At 40.1% G+C, this 22,311-nt stretch overlaps 1 protein-coding gene across 1 annotated transcript in view; it reads left to right on the top strand.

The window, feature by feature from the left end:
• ERICH6 (glutamate rich 6) overlaps positions 1-22,311 on the top strand; it is a 46,908-nt gene that overhangs the window by 19,233 nt on the left and 5,364 nt on the right. Inside the window, exons 4-13 of the mRNA XM_008008723.3 lie at positions 617-679; positions 956-1,011; positions 1,119-1,235; positions 4,697-4,795; positions 6,036-6,193; positions 6,428-6,498; positions 8,459-8,604; positions 12,544-12,629; positions 17,408-17,563; positions 19,997-20,225. Of these exons, the coding sequence (XP_008006914.3) occupies positions 617-679; positions 956-1,011; positions 1,119-1,235; positions 4,697-4,795; positions 6,036-6,193; positions 6,428-6,498; positions 8,459-8,604; positions 12,544-12,629; positions 17,408-17,563; positions 19,997-20,225 (1,181 nt within the window). The remainder of the gene's footprint in view (positions 1-616; positions 680-955; positions 1,012-1,118; positions 1,236-4,696; positions 4,796-6,035; positions 6,194-6,427; positions 6,499-8,458; positions 8,605-12,543; positions 12,630-17,407; positions 17,564-19,996; positions 20,226-22,311) is intronic.

Below are 22,311 nucleotides of genomic sequence, written 5' to 3' on the forward strand. Positions count from 1 at the left end.
CATGTTGGCTAGGCTGGTCTTGAACTCCTGACCTCAAGTGATCCACCCACCTTGGCCTCCCAAAGTGCTGGGAATACAGGTGTGAGCCACTGTACCTAGACCTCAGTTTCTTAATCATGGCCCCAAAGCTCAAGATAAGTGATGTTGGCAATTTGGACCTGCCAAAGAGAATCCATAAAGTGCGTCCTTTAAGTGAAAAGGTAAAAGTTATTGACTTCATTTAAAAAAGAAAAAAATAGTATGCTGAGGTTGCTAAGACACATGGGAAGAATGAATCTTCTATCTGTAAAATTGTGAAGGAAAAATAAATTTGTGCATAGTAGGGTCTGGTATACCTGCAGTTTGAGGCATCCACTCAGGATCTTGGAATGTATCCCCTGCAGATCAAGGACTAGAAAGGAAGGGGAAACATGTTAAAATGTGATATATAGAATGCTAACTTTCCTTTGTTTATTCCTTATTGTTGGCAAAATGTTATTTGGAAAAAGAGACAAAAGATTAAAAGACAAAAGAAACATGGTAAGGGTACTTATTTTTGCAAGAGATGTATATTCTTTTATATTCAGCTTCTTTTCTACTTTGTCAGATTGATGACACGTGTACACTGTTTTCACAGGGAAGAAAACAGCCTCTAAAGTGAAGAAAGCTGAACCTGAATGTCTGGCATCTAAGTTAAGAGGTAAATACATGTTTGACATCATCTCCTTTTGCTGGCAAAGGTAAACTACCAGTAGGGAATCACCTGAACTTGCCCAGAGCCCATCTGCTTTGAAAAAGGACTCGCCTAAGAACAGGTGTAAGAAGGTGGCAAAAACGTCAGGGTTCAGGGCATCTGAACAGTGTGTGCGTGCTGAGCGAGGAGGGTGATAGTGGGTGTGAATCCCCAAATTACAGAAGTAGAATGCACTGCACAAAGGCTTTCAACATTTCTTATAAATCTATTCTTTCTCTTCAGAAAAATGGGTAATTAATCCAGAAGAGCCAAAACTAAATATTTTATATGAGCTGGAGGTAAGAAATGTTGATCGTGCTAACTAGTACACTGTTCTCATGGTAAAAATGGCTTATCCAGTCTTCAATTATTTCCCCTCGCCACCCCTTTCTCTGTTTAAACGTAGTTTAAGGAAGATTTCATAACACTATTCGAGCCTTCTCTAAGAACGTTACCCAGCGTTGGACCACCAACCATTCTGGCATACAAAGAAGAGAGCTCCAATTTAGACATTAATTTCAAGGTGATTTTAATTCATGTTTTTTATTGTTACTCTTTTAAAATGACATAAAAAAATAATGATTTGCACAATAGACAGTGAAAAGGCTCTAAAAGGAAAAAAAAAAAAAAAAAAAGCCAAAGAGCTCAATTACTTAGAATAGCACTTACAGTGACTGTGTTAGTTGCCTAGGGCTGCTATAACTAGTACCACAAACTGGGTGGCTTAAAACAACAGAAACTTACTGTCTTGTAGTTATGGAGGCTAGAAGTTCGAAATCAGTGTCTTGGCAGGGCCAACATATAGGGGCAAATCCTACCTTCCCTCTTCCTAGCTTGTGGTTGTGGCAGCAGTTTTGGCATTCCTTGGCTTGCAGCTGCATCACTCCAATCTCTGCCTCAGTTGTCACAGCATCCTCTCTGTGTGTCTGGGTCCAGATGTCTCCCTTTTCTAAGGACACCAAGTCCAATTGGATTTGGGCCCGCTCTAATGACCTCATCTTAACTTGATTACATTTGCACAGACTATTTCTCAATAAGGTCACATTCACAGGTAGCAAGAGTTAGGACTTCAATGTATCTTTTTGGGATACACAATTCAACCTGTGAGAGTGGCTGCAAAACTTGGAAACAGGCCAGATGCAGTGGCTCACACCTGTAATCCCAGCACTTTGGGAGGCTGAAACAGATCACTTGAGAACAGCCTGGGTGACAGAGAGAGACCCTGTCTTTAAAAAAAAAAAAATTATTATTATTATTTTATTATTATTTTTTGAGACAAGGTCTTGCTGTGTCACCCAGGCTACAGTGTAAGTGGAACGACTGTGGTTCACTACAGTCTCAACCTCCCGGGCTCAAGCAATCCTCTCACCTCCGCCTCCCAGGTAGCTGGGACCACAGCTGTGCACCACTATGCCTAGCTAATTTTTTAAATATTTTGCAGAGGTAGGTCTCACTATGTTTCCCAGGCTTATTATTAAAAAAAAGAAGAAGAAGAAGAAAAAGAAAAAGAACAAAGCCTGGAAACATGGGTGAATATTTGCCATATTTGGTCATAATTCCTGTACTTGAAGGGCAAGAGAAAGGTTACCTCAAGTAATTCCAATAAGATGGTGCAGCACCACACTGCCGCTAGAGGGGTGAGGGACTGACTGGTGGAATGGTTGTTTCCAAACCTGGATTGGATGCCATGGCCATGTGGAGAGAACTGCTCACTCCCCAGATCTGAGAATCCTGATGACTTCTTCTTGGGCATAGTAAAGGTGCAGGTTTATTCATTAACAATAAGGGGCACGAATCATACAAGGCAACACATCGTGGATGCACGTGTAGAGATTAGTGGAAATGCTGTATGGATGCACTGAGGTGGTGTTCATTGCTATTTTGTACAGCATATTGAGCTATGCAATCTAGTGAGGGGAAACATTAAGTATATCATGTAATATAATATCTATAAACATTTACTCTTTGTATTTACCCAGGTCACTTTATGGTCACTCAACAGACTCTTCAGGCTGAAATTCTTTTTTCTTTTTATTTATTTATTTAAAAGGTATGGTCTCACTATATTGCCCGGGGTGAGCTGAACTCCTGGGCTCAAGCAATATCCCTACCTTTGCCTCCCAAAATTCTGGGATTATAGGCATGAGCCATCACTCCCGGCCCTGAGATTCCTTATTTAAATATAGCACCTTCCTTTTTCTGCACCACAAAGGCTTGTATCTAGGGATGTCTCTGAGGTTATACTCTCCTCCCGCAACACCCAGAGATGGCTCTTACCATGGGGAAGGCCTTGCGGCTTCTCCCCCAAGATGTCCCTAAACTTGGACAAGGCTGGCACTTGGACGAGGCTGGCTCCTCCGGCTCCTCAGGAGGTCTTTCGGGTCTAGTGTTGATGCCAATCTAGTGCAGGGGTAGCAGCAGCTGGCTTGCCCAGCTCTTCTCTCTAGCACACCCTCTTCAGGTGAAGATCCCAACTCCCCTCATGGTCTTTTTGTTTTTGTTTTTGTTTTTGTTTTGAGATGGAATCTCACTCTGTCACCCAAGCTGGAGTGCTGGAGTGCAGTGACGTGATCTCAGCTCGCTGCAACCTCTGCCTCCCGGGTTCAAGCAATCCTCTCACCTCAGCCTCCCTAGTACCTGGGACTACAGGCACACACCATCATGCCTGGCTAATTTTTGAATTTTTAGCAGAGACAGGGTTTACCATGGTGGTCAGACTGGTCTCAAATTCCTGACCTCAGGTGATCGGCCTGCCTCGGCCTCCCAAACTGCTGGGATTACAGGTGTGAGCCACCGTGCCCAGCCTCCCTCATGGTCTTTTGAAGTATCTCCATCTTGCTTCACCCCAAGCTGAGGGCAAAAGGACAATGGACTGAGGGGTTCACTAACAAGTCCCTTGTATGGAGCAGGTTGTGAATGGCTTGGTATTGCCCAGCTCTCTTTCTCCCCTACTCCATCATTTGATAGCTATCCTAGATTTTCCTGCATCATCTCTCTAAAGCAAGACTTCCCTCTCCAAGCATTCTGCTTTTAGCAATGTGTAGTACTTACTATTGGGGAGTTTCAGTGGCCTAAATATGTTGGACCTTACTCTAGGGTAGTGAATCCCTGGCTGCACTGGCCACCTTAGTTACTTTTTAGCCCTATGGTTGGGCATTTTTGCCAGTCTCAGAGAATGGTTTCCATGCCATATACAGGTGCCCTGGTGGTGTTAATGGTCTGCAAGTCATGATCTAGGTCTCTTCCTGGAGGCCTGTACTGAGACTTGGCTGCTTACCTGCTCAGGAGCCTGTGCAGTCACAGACATGACCGCAGGTCATTGACATGGCCACAGTGTATCAGCTCCACATTGGGTCAGTTGAGCCCCTAACTCCCAATCTCTCCCTTGTTTTGCCTCCCCTCCTCCTCCCTGTCCTGAATTACCTTCACAATACAGACAAAATTCAGAGCTCCCACCTAGGCTCCCCTGGAGAAGGGATTCTCATTTATTTTAGAAAGTTGGTCATTGTACATGTTGAACTACACAGTAATGTCAAGGTTTTTTCTTACTTCCCACTTCTTGAAAGAGTTAACGATGTTCAAATACCTTAGACCATTTGCATAAAATCCAGTGTGTGTTATCCTTGTCTCTTGCATCTAGGTATATAATACACATTCCCCTCCCCAACAAGAGACTCTGGTATCCACAGTGAATTCATTTCTGCAACTTTCTTCTTATACGAGGGAGGCATCCCAAAGACCACACACTTCCTAATAGGCTCAGCTGTGCTCTGGGGAATTGCACCAGACAAAGACCTGCAAAACACCACCTCAGGCTCCTCAAGCCTCACCAGCCCTTAAATGGATGTGATATCACATCCTGGCACATCTCATCACCACTGCTGTTGCATTCACTGACCGTGCCCAGGGTTGTGCTCCTGCTGCTCTCAGAGCCTCTGGGCCTCTTTGTAGGGACTTCTTTAATTTTTTCCTCTCTCTCTGAAGGATGAAGAGGAGGAGACATCACCAAAATGTGAATTTTGTGGAAGCGATCTAAGAGCATTTTTTTCTAATGTGGATGTTTGCTCTGAATCAAAGGGGCATGTAAGTTCTAAGGCAGGTTTACTGTGGAAATAGTATTATCTTTAAACATATGTAGTATTTTCTCTTGCATCTTTCCCCCGCATTACCATTTTTAAAAGAGTTAGGCTGGGCTTACTTTGGAAGTCCAAGGTGTTTGGATTGCCTGAGCTCAGGAGGTCGAGACCACACTGGGCAACACGGTGAAACCCTATCTCTACTAAAATAAAAAAGTTAGCTGGGTATAGCAGTGTTCACCTGTAGTCCCAGCTACTCGGGAGGCTGCGGCAGAAGAATTGCTTGAACCCAGGAGGCGGAGGTTGCAGTGAGCTGAGGTCACACCACTGCACTCCAGGCTGGGCAACAGAGTGAGACTCCGTCTCCAAAAAAAAAAAAAGAGTTATGTGTTAGCTGTCAGGGAAATGCAAATCACAAGTACAATGGGATACCACTTCACACCCACTAGGATGGGTATAATTTAAAAGACAGATAACAACAAGTGTTGATAAAGATGTAGAGAAATTAGAAGCCACATGTCCTGCTGAGGGGGAATATAAAATGGTGCATCACTTTGGAAAACAGTCTAGTAGTTCCTTGAAAGGTTCAACATACGGTAACCATATGCCATCAGTTCTATTCCTAGGTTTATATCCAAGAAAATGGCAACATATGTCCACACAAAAACTTGTACAAAAATGTTCATAGCGGCATGATTCGTAATAACCAAAATATAGAAACAACCCGACTGTCCATCAATGGATGAATAAAATGTGGTATATCCATACCATGAAATATTATTCAACCATAAAAAGACGTATGAAGTACTGAAACATGTTACCATATGGACAAACCCGGAAAACATTATGCTAAGTGAAAGAAGCCAGACATAAAGAGTGCCACATGTTGTATGGTTCCATTTTATAAACTATACAGAACAGGAAAATTTAGAGAGACAGAATGTAAATTAGTGGTTGCCAGAGGCTGTGAAGAAGAAAGGAGAGGAAGTGACTGTTAGTGAGGACAGGTTTCAGATTCTAAAAGTGATTGTGATGATGATTGTACAACTCTATGAATATACTAAAACAAATGAATTGTACTTTTTAAATGGGTGAATTGTATGGTATGTGAGTTATATCTTAATAAAGCTATTACCAGAATAAAAACTTATGATAGATTGTTATCCAAACCTTGTTAGTCATTTTTATCCCCTCTAATCATCTTCATCTAGGACTGATGAGATGAAAGTAACTTCTGTCTTTTCCAGGCCTCCTGCTGTATTGCTTTCCAAAATCTGATTGATTATATCTATGAGGAACAAATAAAAATCAAATCCCCTAAAGCTGAATTAATTGCTATTGACCCTCATGCAGCCCATTACAGTGAGGTCGACAGACTCAAGGCAAAAGAAAAAGCCCTGCAAAGGTAACATTGAGAGTTTGATACCGAAACTCATACAGGCCAACTTAATCGGAGTTTTTTTTGTAAATGAACCTCAGTTTTTCAAGATATATAATTTTGAAGATGTATTTCCTAGATTCACAAGTAATAACAGATCAAACAGACAAGGACGGCATTTAAGCAGCTGAATTTTGTAGTAGACTGTTTTAAGCTTCAACCACATTTCAGATTTATGCCTGATGTTTTTTGATTTTGTAGGAAACAGGAGCAACGAATGGCCAGACATTTTGCTATAATATCAAGGGAACAGACTCATTTCTCTGAAGATGGTGAGTTCATCAGTGCTGATCTTACAGACCTGCTGTACAAAGTCAGAAAGCTCAGATGTTTAACCAAAAGATGAAATGGGTGTATTTTAAAAATAGTATTGGCCAGGTGCAGTGACTCACACCTGTAATCCCAACACTTTGGGAAGCCAAAGTGGGAGAATCACTTGAGCCCAGAAGTTCGAGACCAGTCTGGGTAAAATAGTGATATCCCGTCTCTATGAAAAATAATAATAAGTAGTAGTATTGAAAATTTTTTATTTCTAAGTACAACATAGCCTGCATCCGTCAAAATGGCTCAGAAAAGCTCGTGTTTCCAGCTATCTGGTTTTTGGAATTTTCAGTCTTCATCTCATTGTTATTATTCATTGAAATAAATTAGCAACACCTATAGAACATTTTACAGATAACTACAAAGAGCTTTCAAGTTCATTGTCTCGTATTTTATTAAGCATACTTTCTATTTTGTTTTCAAGCTTGGGTATGGAAAATCTGTCAAAAATAAGTCAACTTGGCTGGGCGCGGTGGCTTACGCCTGTAATCCCAGCACTTTGGGAGACCGAGGCAGGTGGATCGCCTGAGGTCAGGAGTTCGAGACTGGCCTCGCCAACCAACATAGTGAAACCCCCACCTCTACTAAAAATATAAAAGTTAGCTGGCATGGTGGCAGGTGCCTGCAATCCCAGCTACTCAGGAGACTGAGGCAGGAGAATCACTTGAACCTGGGAGACGGAGGTTACAGTGAGCTGGGATCGTGCCATTGCACTCCAGCCTGGGTAACAAAAGCGAAACTCCTGTCTCAAAAAAAAAAAAAAAACACAGTCAGCTTATTTTCTTCATATATTAGTTGTTGTGTAAGTCGGCTCGCTAGTGTCACTGTAGTTCTGGTGCAGTTGAAGAAACACTGCGTTTAGAATCAGAAGTCCTGGATTTATTTCCTTGCTTTTCTCCTTATAGGCTGTCTGATTCGGGGTAAATGACTTAATCTTTCTGGGCATCAGGCTCCTCCTCTACCACCCAGAGCTACTGAAAAGATACTTAGACAGGAGCTAAGCTATGAGGACACAAAGGCATAAGAATGATACAGTGGACTTTAGGGATTCAGGGGGGAAAGGTGGGAGGGTGTGGGGGTTAAAAGACTTCACATCACTGCTCAGGTGGTAAGTGCACCTAAATCTCAGAAATCGCCACTAAAGAACTTATTCATGTAACCAAACACCACCTGTTCCCCCAAAACCTATTAAAATAATAAAATAAAAATGAATAAAAATAAAAGTTGAACTGCCAAAAAAAAAAAAAAAGATACTTAGAGAAGATACATTTTTATTTATTTTTATAACTAAATCCCTCATATAAAGTTTCCTGATATCCAACTGTTAGAGAGTCAGTTCTACTAGAACTAAGGCCAGAAAGTTCCACTTAATGAAAATTGTCATTTTTTAAATTTCTTTCTGGTTTTGTTTTGTTTTGTTTTGTTTGAGCCAGAGTCTCGCTCTGCCACCCAGGCTGGAGTGCAGTGGCACGATCTTGGCTCACTGCAACCTCTGCCTCCCAGTTCAAGCAATTTTCCTGCCTCAGCCTCACAAGCAGCTGGGATTACAGGCACACGCCACCACACCTGGTTAATGTGTGTATTTTTGGTAGAGATGGGGTTTCACCATGTTGGCCAGACTGGTCTCAAACTCCTGACCTCAAGTAATCCGCCCGCCTCAACCTCCCAAAATTCTGGGATTACAGGCGTGAGCCACTGCACCCGGTCTCATTTTTCTTCTTTTAACAAAGGAATGTTCTCATTTTTTGACAAAGGGGAATAATAAAATTTTTAAAGGTGATGAAAAATTTGAATATAAAAATTTCTTATGAATCAGTGTATTTATATTGGAGTTTGAAATTTCATTTTAGAAAAGAGGCTTTAGAAAATTTAAAACATATGTGTATTTCTATGTGATTCTTTTCCCACTAGATTCAAAGCGCTTAAAAACAATTTCTTATCAACTTTCTGTGGATATTCCAGAAAAACAGACAATTGATGACATTGTATTTGATTTTCAACTGAGAAACAGTAACATGTCCATCATTTGTTGTGATTCTCGGATAGCATGTGGAAAGGTAATGAACTTGTAATTTTTTTACTTGGTATTTTTAAAAAACAGTTCAACCTAAAATCATATAATCTTTCATGAAGCTTGGCTACATGATGCATTTAACTAGTTGTCAAAAAGAATTGGTACAGACTTGGCCTTTTAACTTCTACTAGACTTTATAACAATGTCTTATGTTTGGGTTAAAGCCTTTTTACTTTAAAATGTAAGAGTTGCATATTAGAGAACATTTGGAACCCTTAGAAAATTAAAAGGAAGGGAAGAAAATTACCAAAAGTCTCAATCACTTCTCCCAAAACATTAATATTTCAATATTTTCTAGACTTGCACTGCCCAATATGGTAACAATACTACATTTGGCTATTTAGATTTAAATTAAATTAAATTAAAAATGTAATTTCTCAGTCACACTAGCCATTCCACAAGTCTTAGATAGCTACATGTAACTAGTGACTACTGTACTGCAGTGATGATACAGAACATTTTTCTTGTAATCAAAAGTTATATTAGCACTGTTCTAGATGGTTTTCCTTGCATGGGTTTTTGTTAACATACTTATATCTCTTTTTTAACTTAATTATAAAAACAAATTTTCCAAGACCAGGTACATTGGCTCACACCTTTAATCCCAGCACTTTGGGAAGCCAAAGCAGGCAGACTGCTGGAATCCAGAGGTTCAAGACCAGCCTGGACAACAAGACAAAACCCCATCTCTACAAAATACAGAAAAATTAGCTGCGCATGTTGACATGCACCTGTAGTCCCAGCTACTTGGGGGGCTGAGGCAGGAGGATCCCTTGAGCCTAGGGGCAGAGGTTGCAGTGAACCAAGTTTGTGCCACTGCACTCCAGCCTAGGTAACAGAACAAGACCCTGTCTAAAAAAAAAAAAAAAAAAAAAAAAAAAATTCATGATATTATATAGCTTACATTAATATTATTTTGATAGCTATATAATTTATCATGTAGTTTAACCCATTTTTCTGTTCTTGGACATACTGATTCTTAACAATTTTTTGCTATATAAATGCCATTTCTTTAAATATCCTTGTATGTAAGTACATTTCTATGTAAGTATAGTCCCTCAGAATAGACTTCTCAGAATTAAATTACTGAGACCTGGTTTGTTTATCTTGGGAGATATAGAATTTAAGGGTTGAACCAGGCAAACTGGCTTGCACCTGTAATGCTAGTTACTCAGGAGGCTAAGGTGAGAGGATCACTTGAGGCCAGGAGTTTGAAACTAGCCTGAGCAACATAGCAAAATCCCATCTCTAAAAAAATTTTTTTGGCTGGGTGTGTTGGCTCACGCCTGTAATCCTAGCACTTTGGGAGACCAAGGTGGGTGGACTGCCTGAGCTCAGGAGTTCGAGACCAGCCTGGGCAACATGGTGAAACTGCATCTCTACTAAAATACAAAAATTAGCTGGGCAAGGTGGCGGGCACCTGTAATCCCAGCTACTCGGGAGGCTGAGGCAGAGAATTGCTTAAACCTGGGAGGCAGAGGTTGCACTGAGCCGAGATCGCACCACTGCACTCCAGCCTAGGCAACGGAGCAGGACTCCGTCTCAAAAAAAAAAAAAAAAAAAAAAATTTTTAAATTAATTAGCTGGCCATGGCAGCACATGCCTGTAGGCCCACCTACTTGGGAGGTTGAGTCAGGAGAATCACCTGAGCTGAGGAGTTTGAGACAGCAGTGAGCTATGATCACTCCAGCCTGGGTGACAGAGCAAGACCCATCTCAAAACAAACAAACAAACAAAAAATGTAAGGGGTGTCAGTAAACCCAGGTGCCTGGCAGAAGTAAATCCAAACTATCTTTGGAGGAAGGTCACTAATTCAACCTTCAAATCACACCTACAAATTATTTTTCAAGTTCAGTTACCAGCATACAGTGAAAAATAACCAAGAACACAAGAAAACTTAACAATACAACTAAAAATCCAGAGGAATAATAATCAATAAGAAGAGACCTGAAAAGACTTTGGAAAATGAGAAAGTCTAACTGTGATCATGAAAATAAGAGATCAGCTTGAAGATATATGAAGGGAAAACTATAAACTGATGTAGCAAATTTGAAATGGAAAAAAATGAACTGAAATGAAAATGAAAACTGCAACAACTGAAATGAAAAATACAACAATCGAAATTAAAAACTTGAAAGATGAGAGCTGAAAGCAGGTTAGACTCCACTAAAGAAAGAACCAATGCCCAGGAAGAAAAGTTGAAAAGAAAAAATATCAAAATTCATTATGGGAATTTAAAAAAAAGGCAAGAAACACAAGACAAGAGTGTATGGTACAAAAATAAAATGAGAGGTCTAACATGCATTTATTCAAAATCCCAGAAGGAGAGAAAAAAAGATAATCAGGCAGAGCTAGTATTTTAAAAGATAATGGATGATAATTTTTCAAAACTGATAAAAGAGACCCATCGACAGGTTTAAGAATCCCAGTGATCTCAAGCAGTATGAGGGAAAAAAAAAATTCTAGACACATTATAGTGAAACTGCAGAAAACTAAGACCGAAAACAAAAAAAAAAAAAAAAGGAAAGAAAGAATTCTTAGAAGTAACAGAGGAAAAAAAGTTCAGGTTACATTTAAAAGAAAACAGATTGGCAGATAACCTCCCAACAGCAACAACAGAGGCTCAAAGGCAATGGAATGTCTTCAGCGTGGTGAAAGAAAACAATGGCCAATCTAGAATTCTATACCCAGTTAAAATGTATTTCAAGAAAGTGTAAGATAGGTCAGGTGCAGTGGCTCACACCTGTAGTCCCAGCTCTCTAGGAGACCAAAGCAGGCAGACCACCTGAGGTAGGGAGTTTGAGACCAGCCTGGCCAACATGGTGAAACCCCATCTCTACTAAAAATATAAAGATTAGCCAGGCATGGTGACACATGCCTGTAATACTAGCTACTCGGGAGGCTGAGGCAGGAAAATCACTTGAACCCAGGAGATGGAGGTTGCAGTGAGTCGAGATCTTACCACTGCACACCAGCCTGGGCAACAGAGCAAGACTCTGTCTAAAAAAAAAAAAAAGAAAGAAAGAAAGTGTAAGGTAAAGATAAGAGGATCACTTTATAAGATAAAGATAAAGATGATCACTTTTTAATTGACAAAATTTCAATCCACCAGTAAGATATAGCATTACAAAATATATTGTCCATATTAGCACAGCCTCAAAAACATATGAAGCAAAATTTCACAGAAGCAAAAGGAGAAATAAAGAAAACCATATTCATAACGAGATATTTTAGCCTACCTCTTCCGTTTTAGAGATGACACTGTTTGATCATTCTTTCCAGAGTGATCTATAGATCCAATATAATCTCAGATTCTAACAGGATTGCCTATGTGTGTGTATTGGGGAAAGGGAAGTCTTGACAAGTTGATTTTAAAATGTATGTGGAAATATAAAGAACCTAGAGTAACCAAAACACTCTTGAAGAAGAAGAGGCTGAGGAGAGGAGGATGTGTTCTACCAGCTATTAAGATCTATTACAAGATATAGTAATTAAGGCAGTATAGTATTGGGGCAGGATAAACAAGGAAATCCATATACATAATAGAGTCCAGAAACAGACTCATGCATGCATGAATATCTGATTTATGATAGCAATGGCACTGCACATTGTGCAGGGGCTGGTTTTTATCTGCTTTTGTTTTGTTCTTATAGTAACATTTATAAAAAAATAATAATAATTAAAATCGATATGTAATGTCAGATTTCTACCAGAAGGATTTTTATCAAGTTATACTTGCAAGGGTTAGGGACAATCTGTTAATCATTGCTAAGGGTTGTCGCCTGTTTTTAAAGCAGAGCCAAAATTTAAATTAATAAATGGTTTGTATGACTGTCTAGTAACCAGCTGATGTCCATTGTTGTCATACTTATGACTTTATGTCCGAAATAATGAAGTGTCTTTTCTTTTCTGTGGTGTACAGGTTGTCAGGAATGAGCTCTTGGAGAAGCATTACAAACATGGGAGCAAGTTTCTAACTTCATTTCCAGATGGGACAACACAAATATTGTATCCTCTTTCAACAAGTTATTTTTATTAGCTTTATTACTTCAAAAAAGAGAAAGGTAAAGGAAGGAAATACATGGCCGGGCGCAGTGGCTCACGCCTGTAATGCCAGCACTGTGGGAGGCTGAGGCGGGCAGATCACTTGAGCTCAGGAGGTTGAGATCAGCCTGGGCAACATGGCAAAACTCCATCTCCACAAAATGTTAGCTGGGTGTGGTGGCACATGCCTGTAGTCTCAGCTACTTGGGAGACTGAAGTAAGAGGATCACCTGGGCTCAGGAGGTAGAGGCTGCAGTGAACTGAGATTGTGCCACTGCACTCCAGCATGGGCAATAAAGTGGGACCCTGTCTCAGAAAAACAAAAACAAAAACACAGAAAAAGATAAAGATCCAGCGTAACTGAAAAATAGAAATTTTAATTAAAAAGACAAATAAATAGAAAGATAAAAGGAAACTATAAAGAAATTATATTGGCTGAGCATGGTGGCTTGTGCTTATAATCCCAGCACTTTGGAAGGCTGAGGCAGGAGGGTTACTTGAGCCCAGGAGTTTGAAATCAGCCTGAGCAGCATAGTGAGTTCCCATCTCTATAAAAAATAAGAAAATTAGCCAGGTGTGGTGGTACACACCTCAAGTCCCAGCTACTCAGGAGGCTGAGGTAAAAGGATTGCTTGAACCCGGGGGGTCAAGGCTGAGTGAGCCATGATCATGCCACTGCACTCCAGCCTAAATGACAGAGCAAGACCAAGAAAGAAAGACAGAAAGAGAGAGGAAAGAGAGAAAGAGAAAGAGGGAGGGAGGCAGGAAAGAAGGAAGGAAGGAAGGAAGGAAGGAAGGAAGGAAGGAAGGAAGGAAGGAAGGAAGGAAGGAAGGAAGGAAGGAAGAAAGGAAAGAAGGAAGGAAGGAACGAAGGAAGGAAGGAAGGAAATAAGGAAGAAAGGAAATAAGGAAGGAAAGAAATAAGGAAGGAAAGAAATAAGGAAGGAAGGAAGGAAATAAGGAAGGAAGGAAGGAAATGAAGGAAGGAAGGAAGGAAGGAAGGAAGGAAGGAAGGAAGGAAGGAAGGAAGGAAGGAAGGAAGGAAATGGAAGGAAGGAAGGAAGGGAAATACTACCCTCAAATTCTACCACCCAGAGAAAAGCTGATAGCATTTTATTACTATTGTTTTTTTAAGACAGGGTCTCACTGTAAGGCCCAGGTTAGAGTGCAGTGGCACAATTATGACCCACTGCAACCTCAACCTCCTGGACTCAAGCAGTCCCCCCACCTCAGCATCCTAAGTAGCTGGGACCTCAGACATGCACCATTATACCTGGCTAATTTTTTTAATTTTTGGTAGAGATGGGGATCTCTCTATGTTGCCCAGGCTGGTCTTGAACTCCCGGGTGCAAGCGATCCTCCCGCCTCAGTCTCCTAAATGGCTGGGATTGCAGGTGTGAGCCACTGTGTCTGGCTAGCATTTAAAAATAAATGTTTTTTGTTTTTTCTTTTTTTTTTTTTTGGCTATTCTGAATGCACTTCCTATGGGGTAGCCCTGCTCTGCAAAGAGCAGTTAAAAAAAAAAAAGAGAGAGAGAGAAATAAATGAATGAACATAAAAATATGTGGTTTTTGTTTGTTTTTTGAGACATAGTCTCACCCAGGCTGTAGTGCAGTAGTGGGATCTTGGCTCACTGCAACCTTCACCTCCTAGGTTCAAGCAATTTTCCTGCCTCAGCCTCCCAAGTACTGGGATTAACAGGCACATGCCACCACGCCCAGCTAACTTTTATATTTTTAGTAGAGACAGGGTTTTTCACTATGTTGTCCAGGCTGGTCTTGAACTCTTGACTTCAGGTGATCTGCTCGCCTCAGCCTCCAAAAGTGCTGGGATTACAGGCGTGAGCCACCACACCCGGCCCATGGAGTTTTTAAAAATATTTTCTCTGTCTATGAGCATGTATATATATAAATTGATTCTTTAACTGTTTATTCATATTTTCTAACTGACTCGTTTACATAATGAAATTATACAATAATGTTCTAAATATATGATAATGCAATAAATATAAAGATACAACACCATTTTTCCCCAAAAAACAGGTAGCAACACCATTTTATAACCACATAGTACTTTATTTTATAGATGTACTATAATTCATTTAACCTATCCGCTATTACTGAACAAAGATGGTTTCACAATTTTTGCTATTATACACAACAGCTAAATAAACAGCTTTGTGCATACTTTGTGGCATAGTCACCACTTACTTTCTTGAATTAAATACCTAGGGGTTGAGGCTGGGCATGGTGACCCATGCCTATAATCCCAGCCCTTTGAGAGGCCACAGTGGGCAGATTGCTTGAGCTCAGCAGTTTGAGATCAGCCTGGGCAACATGGTGAAAGCCTGTGTCTACAAAAAAAATACAAAAATGAGCCAGGTATCATGGTGCACACCTGTAGTTCCAGCTACCTGGAAGGCTGAGGTGGGAGGATTGTCTGAGCCAGAGAGGTTGAGGCTGCAGTGAGCTGTGATCGTGCCACTGCACTCCAACCTGGGCAACAGAGCAAGACCCTATCTCAAAAAATTAAATAAAGAAATATATAAACAAACAAACATATAGGGGTAGAAATTCTAGATGAATAATTTGGACATTTTAAAGCTTTGATAGATTTTGCCATCCCTCCATCCCAAAAAATGTATACTAGTTTACACACCCATGAGCAGTAGACAATTTTTAATACCAAAATTCAATATCTATTTCATAGAACACCAAGTTATTGATCGCTTGGACTTTCTGTCTGATGGCCAGGTCATTCATTTAATATTTACACTTTCTGAGCTGTTCAGATCCTCATAATATCTGAGGAAAGTAAAAACAAAAAGCAAAAAAATGAGGAGGCCTTTTCATGAACTGAGAGCCTCCCCTTGTAGAAGAAAGTCATTTTTAGTTATCGTTTCCAAAGTGTTTACTTAAACCCCAATAATAAGCCAGAAAAATGACTTTCACAGCATAGGAAGCATAATGAAGTTTTAGTTCCTTAGACCCTCTGAGAGTGTGTAGGTTTTGTTTTAATTACATCAATAAATTTTAAATAATTTACCTGACCTAAATATTTTTTAAAAGTTTTTAGAGACAGAGCCCTGCTATGTTGCCTAGGCTGGCCTCAAACTCCTTGCCTCAAGTGACCCTCCCACCTCAGTCTCCCAAGCAGCTGGGACTACAGGCTGTGTCTGTATAAAAACCGTATAAAAATCATATAAAAATATATGGCTTTTCAACTTTTATTATTAATCATTTCATGCCCTGACTTTATTCCTCTTAGCTTTCTTGAAGGCTGTGACTGATCTGCAAAATGATTTAGAATCAATCTTGTGTTTATTTCTGGACTTCTAATCAGCCTGGATATGGAAATGAGTATTAACAGTTAGTGAATTATCTTCAGTATATTATATTACTTTTGATGCTATTGAAAATAGAATTGCTTTCTTAATCTCATGTTTAGAATATCCACTGCTAGTGTACAGTAATACAATTTGTTTTTGTATATTGATCTTGTAGCTTACAACCCTGCTGAACTCATTTACTAGTTTTAATACATTATCTTATGAATTCCTTAGGATTTTCTATATACAAGAACATGTCATCTGCTAATAGGTACAGTTTTACTTCCCTTTCCAATCTGGATGCTTTTCATTTCCTTCTTTTTTCCCCCAAACTTCCATGGCTAGAACATCTTTTGTTTTGTTTTGTTTTGTTTTGAGACAGAGTCTTGCTCTCTCGCCCAGGCTGGAGTGCAGTGGCATAATCTTGGCTCACTGCAACCTCCACCTCCCAGGTTCAAGCAATTCTCCTGCCTCAGCCTCCTGAATAGCTGGGACTATAGGCACACATCACCATGCCTGGCTAATTTTGTAATTTTAATAGGCATGGGGTTTCACCATGTTGACGAGGATGATCTCAATCTCCTGACCTCGTGATCTACCCTCCTCATCCTCCCAAAGTGCTGGGATTACAGGCGTGAGCCACCGTGTCCGGCCAGAACATCTATTTATAGTGCAATGTTGAATAGAAGTAGTAACAGTAGACATTTTTGTTTAGTTTCTGATCTTACAAAGAAAGCACTAAGTCTTTCACCATTAAGTATGGTTTTAATTGTGGGTTTTTTTTAATTAAAAAAAAAATCAAAATTCTAAAGATGAAAAAAAGAATTGTTTTGTAGAGACAGGATCTTACTATATTGCCCAGGCTGGTCTCAAACTCCTGGGCTTCAACAATCCTCCTGCCTTGACCTCCCTAAGTGCTGGAATTACAGGCATGAGCCACCATGCCCAGCCCAGCTGTGGGCTTTTTGTAGATACTCTTTATCAGGTTGAGGACATTCATTTCTATTTGAAATCCATTAAGTTTTCTTATTATTAAGAGGGTTGAAACTTGCCAAATGCTTTTTCTGTGTCGTTGAGATGACCATGTGTTTTTTGCTCTTTATTCTATTAAGATGGTATATTAAGTTATTTTCAGATGTTAAACCAATGTTGCATATCTGGGGTAAACCCTACTTCATCATGGTGCATAATCCTTTTTATATTGCGACAGTTCATTTGCAAGTTTTTTGTTGAGGATTCTTGCATCTCATCAGTATATTCTGATCCACATAAAAAGCATAACATTTTTTGTATTAATATAGTACCTCCCATTTTCAGAATGCTTTATCATTTCAGAGTGCTCTCATAAATTGAATTTGTTCCCAGACTAGTCAAGGAGCATTAGAACAATTTATATGACCTTATCTGATCTCAGCTATCCATCTGGAAACCTAGCCATCATTCGAGTGCCCAACAAGGTAAATGGTTTCACTTGTATAGTCCAAGAAGATATGCCCACTAACCCTGCTATCCTGGCAGTGCTGGATTCCTCTGGCAGAAGTTCCTGCTATCATCCCAATGGAAATGTCTGGTAAGCTTCTAGGTTCCTGCTGCTGCCATTTTGTGGCTTTCGTTCTGGGAAATTTTGTTTTTTCTTTTTAAATGATAAGAATGGGTTTAAGAAGATTTATTTAAGTTAGTGGTCTTTAGATGGTAATATTCAACTCAGGGTCATTTTTGGTTTACACCATTCCATATGCTTCTCAGTGGAAAAATCCCAAGCAACTATAAAAATAAAGCTCATCGTATTATTTCTATATGTAGTAAGAATATATGAACTATATAATTACAACAGAGAAAAAAACTTGATAAATGATATGGTAACTCTAAAGATTTGGGACGTTAACTGAGGCAGTCTCTAGAGCCTATGCCATTCTGCTTCATCTATGTAAACAACTTGTCAATAGACAGTTGATACACTATGTTGTTATTGTTTGAGATACATTCCGGCCGGGCACGGTGGCTCAAGCCTGTAATCCCAGCACTTTGGGAGGCCGAGACGGGCGGATCACGAGGTCAGGAGATCGAGACCATCCTGGCTAACACGGTGAAACCCCGTCTCTACTAAAATACAAAAAAAAAAAAAAAAATTAGCCGGGCGAGGTGGCGGGCGCCTGTACTCCCAGCTACTCGGGAGGCTGAGGCAGGAGAATGGCGTGAACTCGGGAGGCGGGGCTTGCAGGGAGCTGAGATCCGGCCACTGCACTCCAGCCTGGGCAACAGAGCCAGACTCCGTCTCAAAAAAAAAAAAAAAAGAGATACATTCCTAGCTAGTAAGCGTCCTATAGCCACAAGCAAGAACAATAACATACAGACAAAATATCCAGAGCAATTAAGATCCTGGTCCCAATTTAACCTACTATGTATAATTATGTGACTTTATATGATTTCATTTAGCCTGACAAAGTGAAATTTGGGTTCTAACTTCAAAGCAGTTTAAACTTTTTGAACTTTTCAGAAACAGGTCTTTTCCTTTAAGTTATATACAGGTATAACAATCTCATCTCAGGAACTTCTGCCAATAATTGGCGAAGTTTATACTGCTAGTCTTGAGAAAGTTAGGATACCGAGCTATTTGTGGTTTTTGTCTACAGCAGTAGTCAATTCATTACCACCATGTATATTGGAAAATTTCTATGTATCTTTCAGGATTCTATAGCAATTCTGTTACCTCTGATGGAGTGCTATATTAATTGTCACCAATATTCGTTGGTTTCTAGACTGGAAACCAATAGGTTCTTCCAGATTGGTTTTATGAAGCCGTTGCCCCGTGAACTGAACTCTCAGGCACCCTGAGATGGCTCCTTGATACTCTCATAGCCCTCTCTCTGCCTCTTGTGTAGTAAGTCCATTTCCCTTACCGGACTGACATTCCTTCAGGGCACATCCTGAATCTTTGCTACTACATAGCAGCATATCTGTACATAGTGTAGACTCAAAGAATGCTTACTAAATAAACAAGGGACTAACTTATCCAGAAAATTTTAGCTAGATAATTATTTTCACCCAGATTTCAAGATAAAACTAAATCTTCCCTTCCCAGACACAATAACATAATCACCTCGGTTTCTCATTTGTGCTTTTGTTATTAGATTACTACCACTGATCAATACTGGGGACACGAGATGTTAGCTAGGGGTCCCCATGGCCAAGTCATCTAGTTTTAAAAAAAAATTCATTCTCAAATTAAGCCAACTTTCTGAGTACGCAGAACTATATCTGTTCTCTCTCCTCAAGGTGGGGATGGTAAGAGGGTATGAGAAGGAGATAACTGAATAGAATGGCACAGCGATTAGTACTGCCAGATCTCAGATGGTGAGGGGCTAAAAGTGATGTTGTAAAATGTAAGGCATTCATGGTCTGAAGAGATAGGGTCGCCTAGTGGGTCTAAGGTGTCCACCTTTGCTCTGTCACAGACCTCTTCTCCACTGCAGTGATCACAGAGCTGTTCCCTGAGCCTCTGCCGCCACACTCAGCCATGATGGCAGGACTCGTGGAAGGACTCCTAGCTCCTCATTGGGCATTGCCAGAAAACAGCCCTCTTGTACTGAGGTCGACACAGTCTTCCCCAGAATTTACAGCCACAAGTCTTTATTTTGGTGTGGTGAAAATCTAAGCATTGGTCTTTCCTCCTCTTTTAGGATTAATCTACTCTTCTGTATCTTATTTTCTCCAGACTAAACCTTCCCTGCTCCCTCTTCATCCTTCCAGACTCCTTCATCCCAGGTTGATCCTTTGGACCCATTTTAGTTTATCAGTATGAACTCAAATGGGATACAGTACTTCAAATTAGTGTAGAATTTAGTCATAGTATTATCACTCCTAAGATGACCTGAAGTTTCCACCACTCATGCTAATTGCTGGCATAAACTGTTAGTCCCCTTGGCTAGCAAGTAACAGGGATAATTCCAGTATTTTATTACAGTGTTGCTGTTTATGATTTTTACATTTCCTTCCTGCCCAGGGTATACATCAATATATTGGGAGGTCAATATTCAGATCAAGCCGGCAACAGAATAAGGGCTTGGAATTGGTCAAATTCCATCACTTCCTCACCCTTTGTTTCATTTAAACCTGTCTTTCTGGCTTTGAACCGTTATATTGGAATCCGCATCTTAGAACAAGACAAGATTTCTATAACTTTTCTAGCAATGGGTCAACAGGCAAGAATCAGTGTTGGAACCAAAGTGAAGGTAGGTACATTTTTAAAAACAGTTTAAAGCATTTAGAATAATAATAAGAGTAAAATAACTTTTGTTAGTATTATTACTGATAGATTACACTAGTGCATAATCTACTGTCCACTAGGATTTTGGAATTCAATGGAAAAACATGTAGTGAAAGCTTCATATGGAATTGAGGCAGCTTTATTGTTTCATACTCTGAAACTCCTTTAAGTTCAGATTCAGATCCAAGTAACACTTATTGCATGTTTGCTCTGTGCCTGAGTAGTGCTGCTTTGGGGGTTTTGTTTAAAGATTTCATATTGTGTTTGTTTTTCTCCCTGCCATGGTAGAAAGGCTTGGGCTGCGTCAGGAGACCTGAGTTTGAATCAAGTTCAAGACCAATCATAAGCCCCGTTTCCTTGGAGACACTTCCCAGACCTCCAAGTCCTTCACCCAGTCAGCCTCAACCACATCCTTCTATGGGTTTTCTGTGTACTTACCTCCATCCCCGTGCTTGTTGAACAGTGCTGCCTTTCCTACTGGATGGCAATCTCCTGAAAGGAAGAATCTCTATCTGATTGACTTCTGTAACTCCAGTGCCTCTCCCAGGGCACAGCCCTGAGTACATTCTCAGTGACCAACCATAATGCATGATGGTTAAGAACATGGAATTCAGGTTGCAGATTCTCTGTAGGTTCAAACCTTAACTCTGCCACTTGACTGAGTGAACTTGAACTTCAGTTCCTTATCCATAAAATGGAATCGTGATTCCGACCTTACAGATTACTGTGAAGATTTGATGAGAATGCAAAGTACTAAGGATGGTACTTGGCACTAAATAAAATAATATAGATGTAAAGATGGATACAAATAGAGATGGATGTATAGCTATATACATAAATAACACATATGGTGTGTGACTTCGAACAGGTCCCTTAAACTTCAAGGACCTTTGTTCCATTGATTTTTTTTTTTCTTTTTCTTTTTCTTTCTTTTTTTTTTTTTTTTTTTTGAGATGGAGCCTCACTCTGTCTTCTAGGCTGGAGTGCAGTGGCGCGATCTCGGCTCACTGCAACCCCCGCCTCCTGGGTTCAAGCAATTCTTTCTGCCTCACCCTCCTGAGTAGCTGGGACTCCAGGCGCCTGCCACCACGCCTGGCTAATTTTTGTATTTTTAGTAGAGATGGGGTTTCACCATGTTGGCCAGGCTGATCTCGAACTCCTGACCTCAAGTAATCCGCCTGCCTCAACCTCTGAAAGTGCAGGGATTACAGGCATGAGCCACCACGCCTGGCCCATTTCATCGATTTTTTTTTTTTTTTTTTTTTTTTTTTTTTTTTTTTTTTGAGATGCAGTCTTTCTGTGTCACTAGGCTGGAGTGCAGTGGTGGGATCTTGGCTCACTGCAACATCCACCTCCCGGGTTCAAACGATTCTTCTGTCTCAGCCTCCCAAGTAGCTGGGACTACAGGCACGCCACCGCGCAAGACCTGTTTCATTGATTTTTAAAGGAACACATAACTCCAAACTTCAAAGATGCCTTCAACTTTTAAGTATGTGGAAATAGAATCTCAATATTCAACACAGGAAGGAATATCTCATGACCACCAAACAAAGGGGAGATTGCAGATTCAGGCAACACAGAACGAGGGTCTACAATGTGCTAAGCACTATTCCAGTTACTTTCAGTGAGTCTGGAAACTGTAGTCAAATTTTTAGGCTCCTTTCTTGGTTAGAAATTCTTTCTTGGTTAGAAATCTTCAGTATCGCCTCCTTTTGTTACATTACATCCATAGTAAATACATTTTTACCCAAAATATAAAGATACTTCTTTCTCCCCTCTCTTTCTCCCCCTACTTCCTTCCCCCACTCCCCCACCTCCCTTCCTCTCCCCACTTAGAAATTAATTTTTATCAAAAAAGAATCATTTTGATGCAAAAGGAAGAGTTCATTATTGAAGTTTTTTACTTTTCTCATTGTTCTCACAATCACCCTTTAGTTTTTTTTTTTTTAATTACAAGTGACTTGTGAATATATTTTTATATTTAAAGATTTAAACAATACAGAAATAAAGATAATGTTTTTAAAAAATGAGAATTCCATTCATTTCTTCTT

The sequence above is a fragment of the Chlorocebus sabaeus genome, chromosome 15 (genome assembly GCF_047675955.1).
Source record: "Chlorocebus sabaeus isolate Y175 chromosome 15, mChlSab1.0.hap1, whole genome shotgun sequence".
NCBI classification, from domain to species: domain Eukaryota; kingdom Metazoa; phylum Chordata; class Mammalia; order Primates; family Cercopithecidae; genus Chlorocebus; species Chlorocebus sabaeus.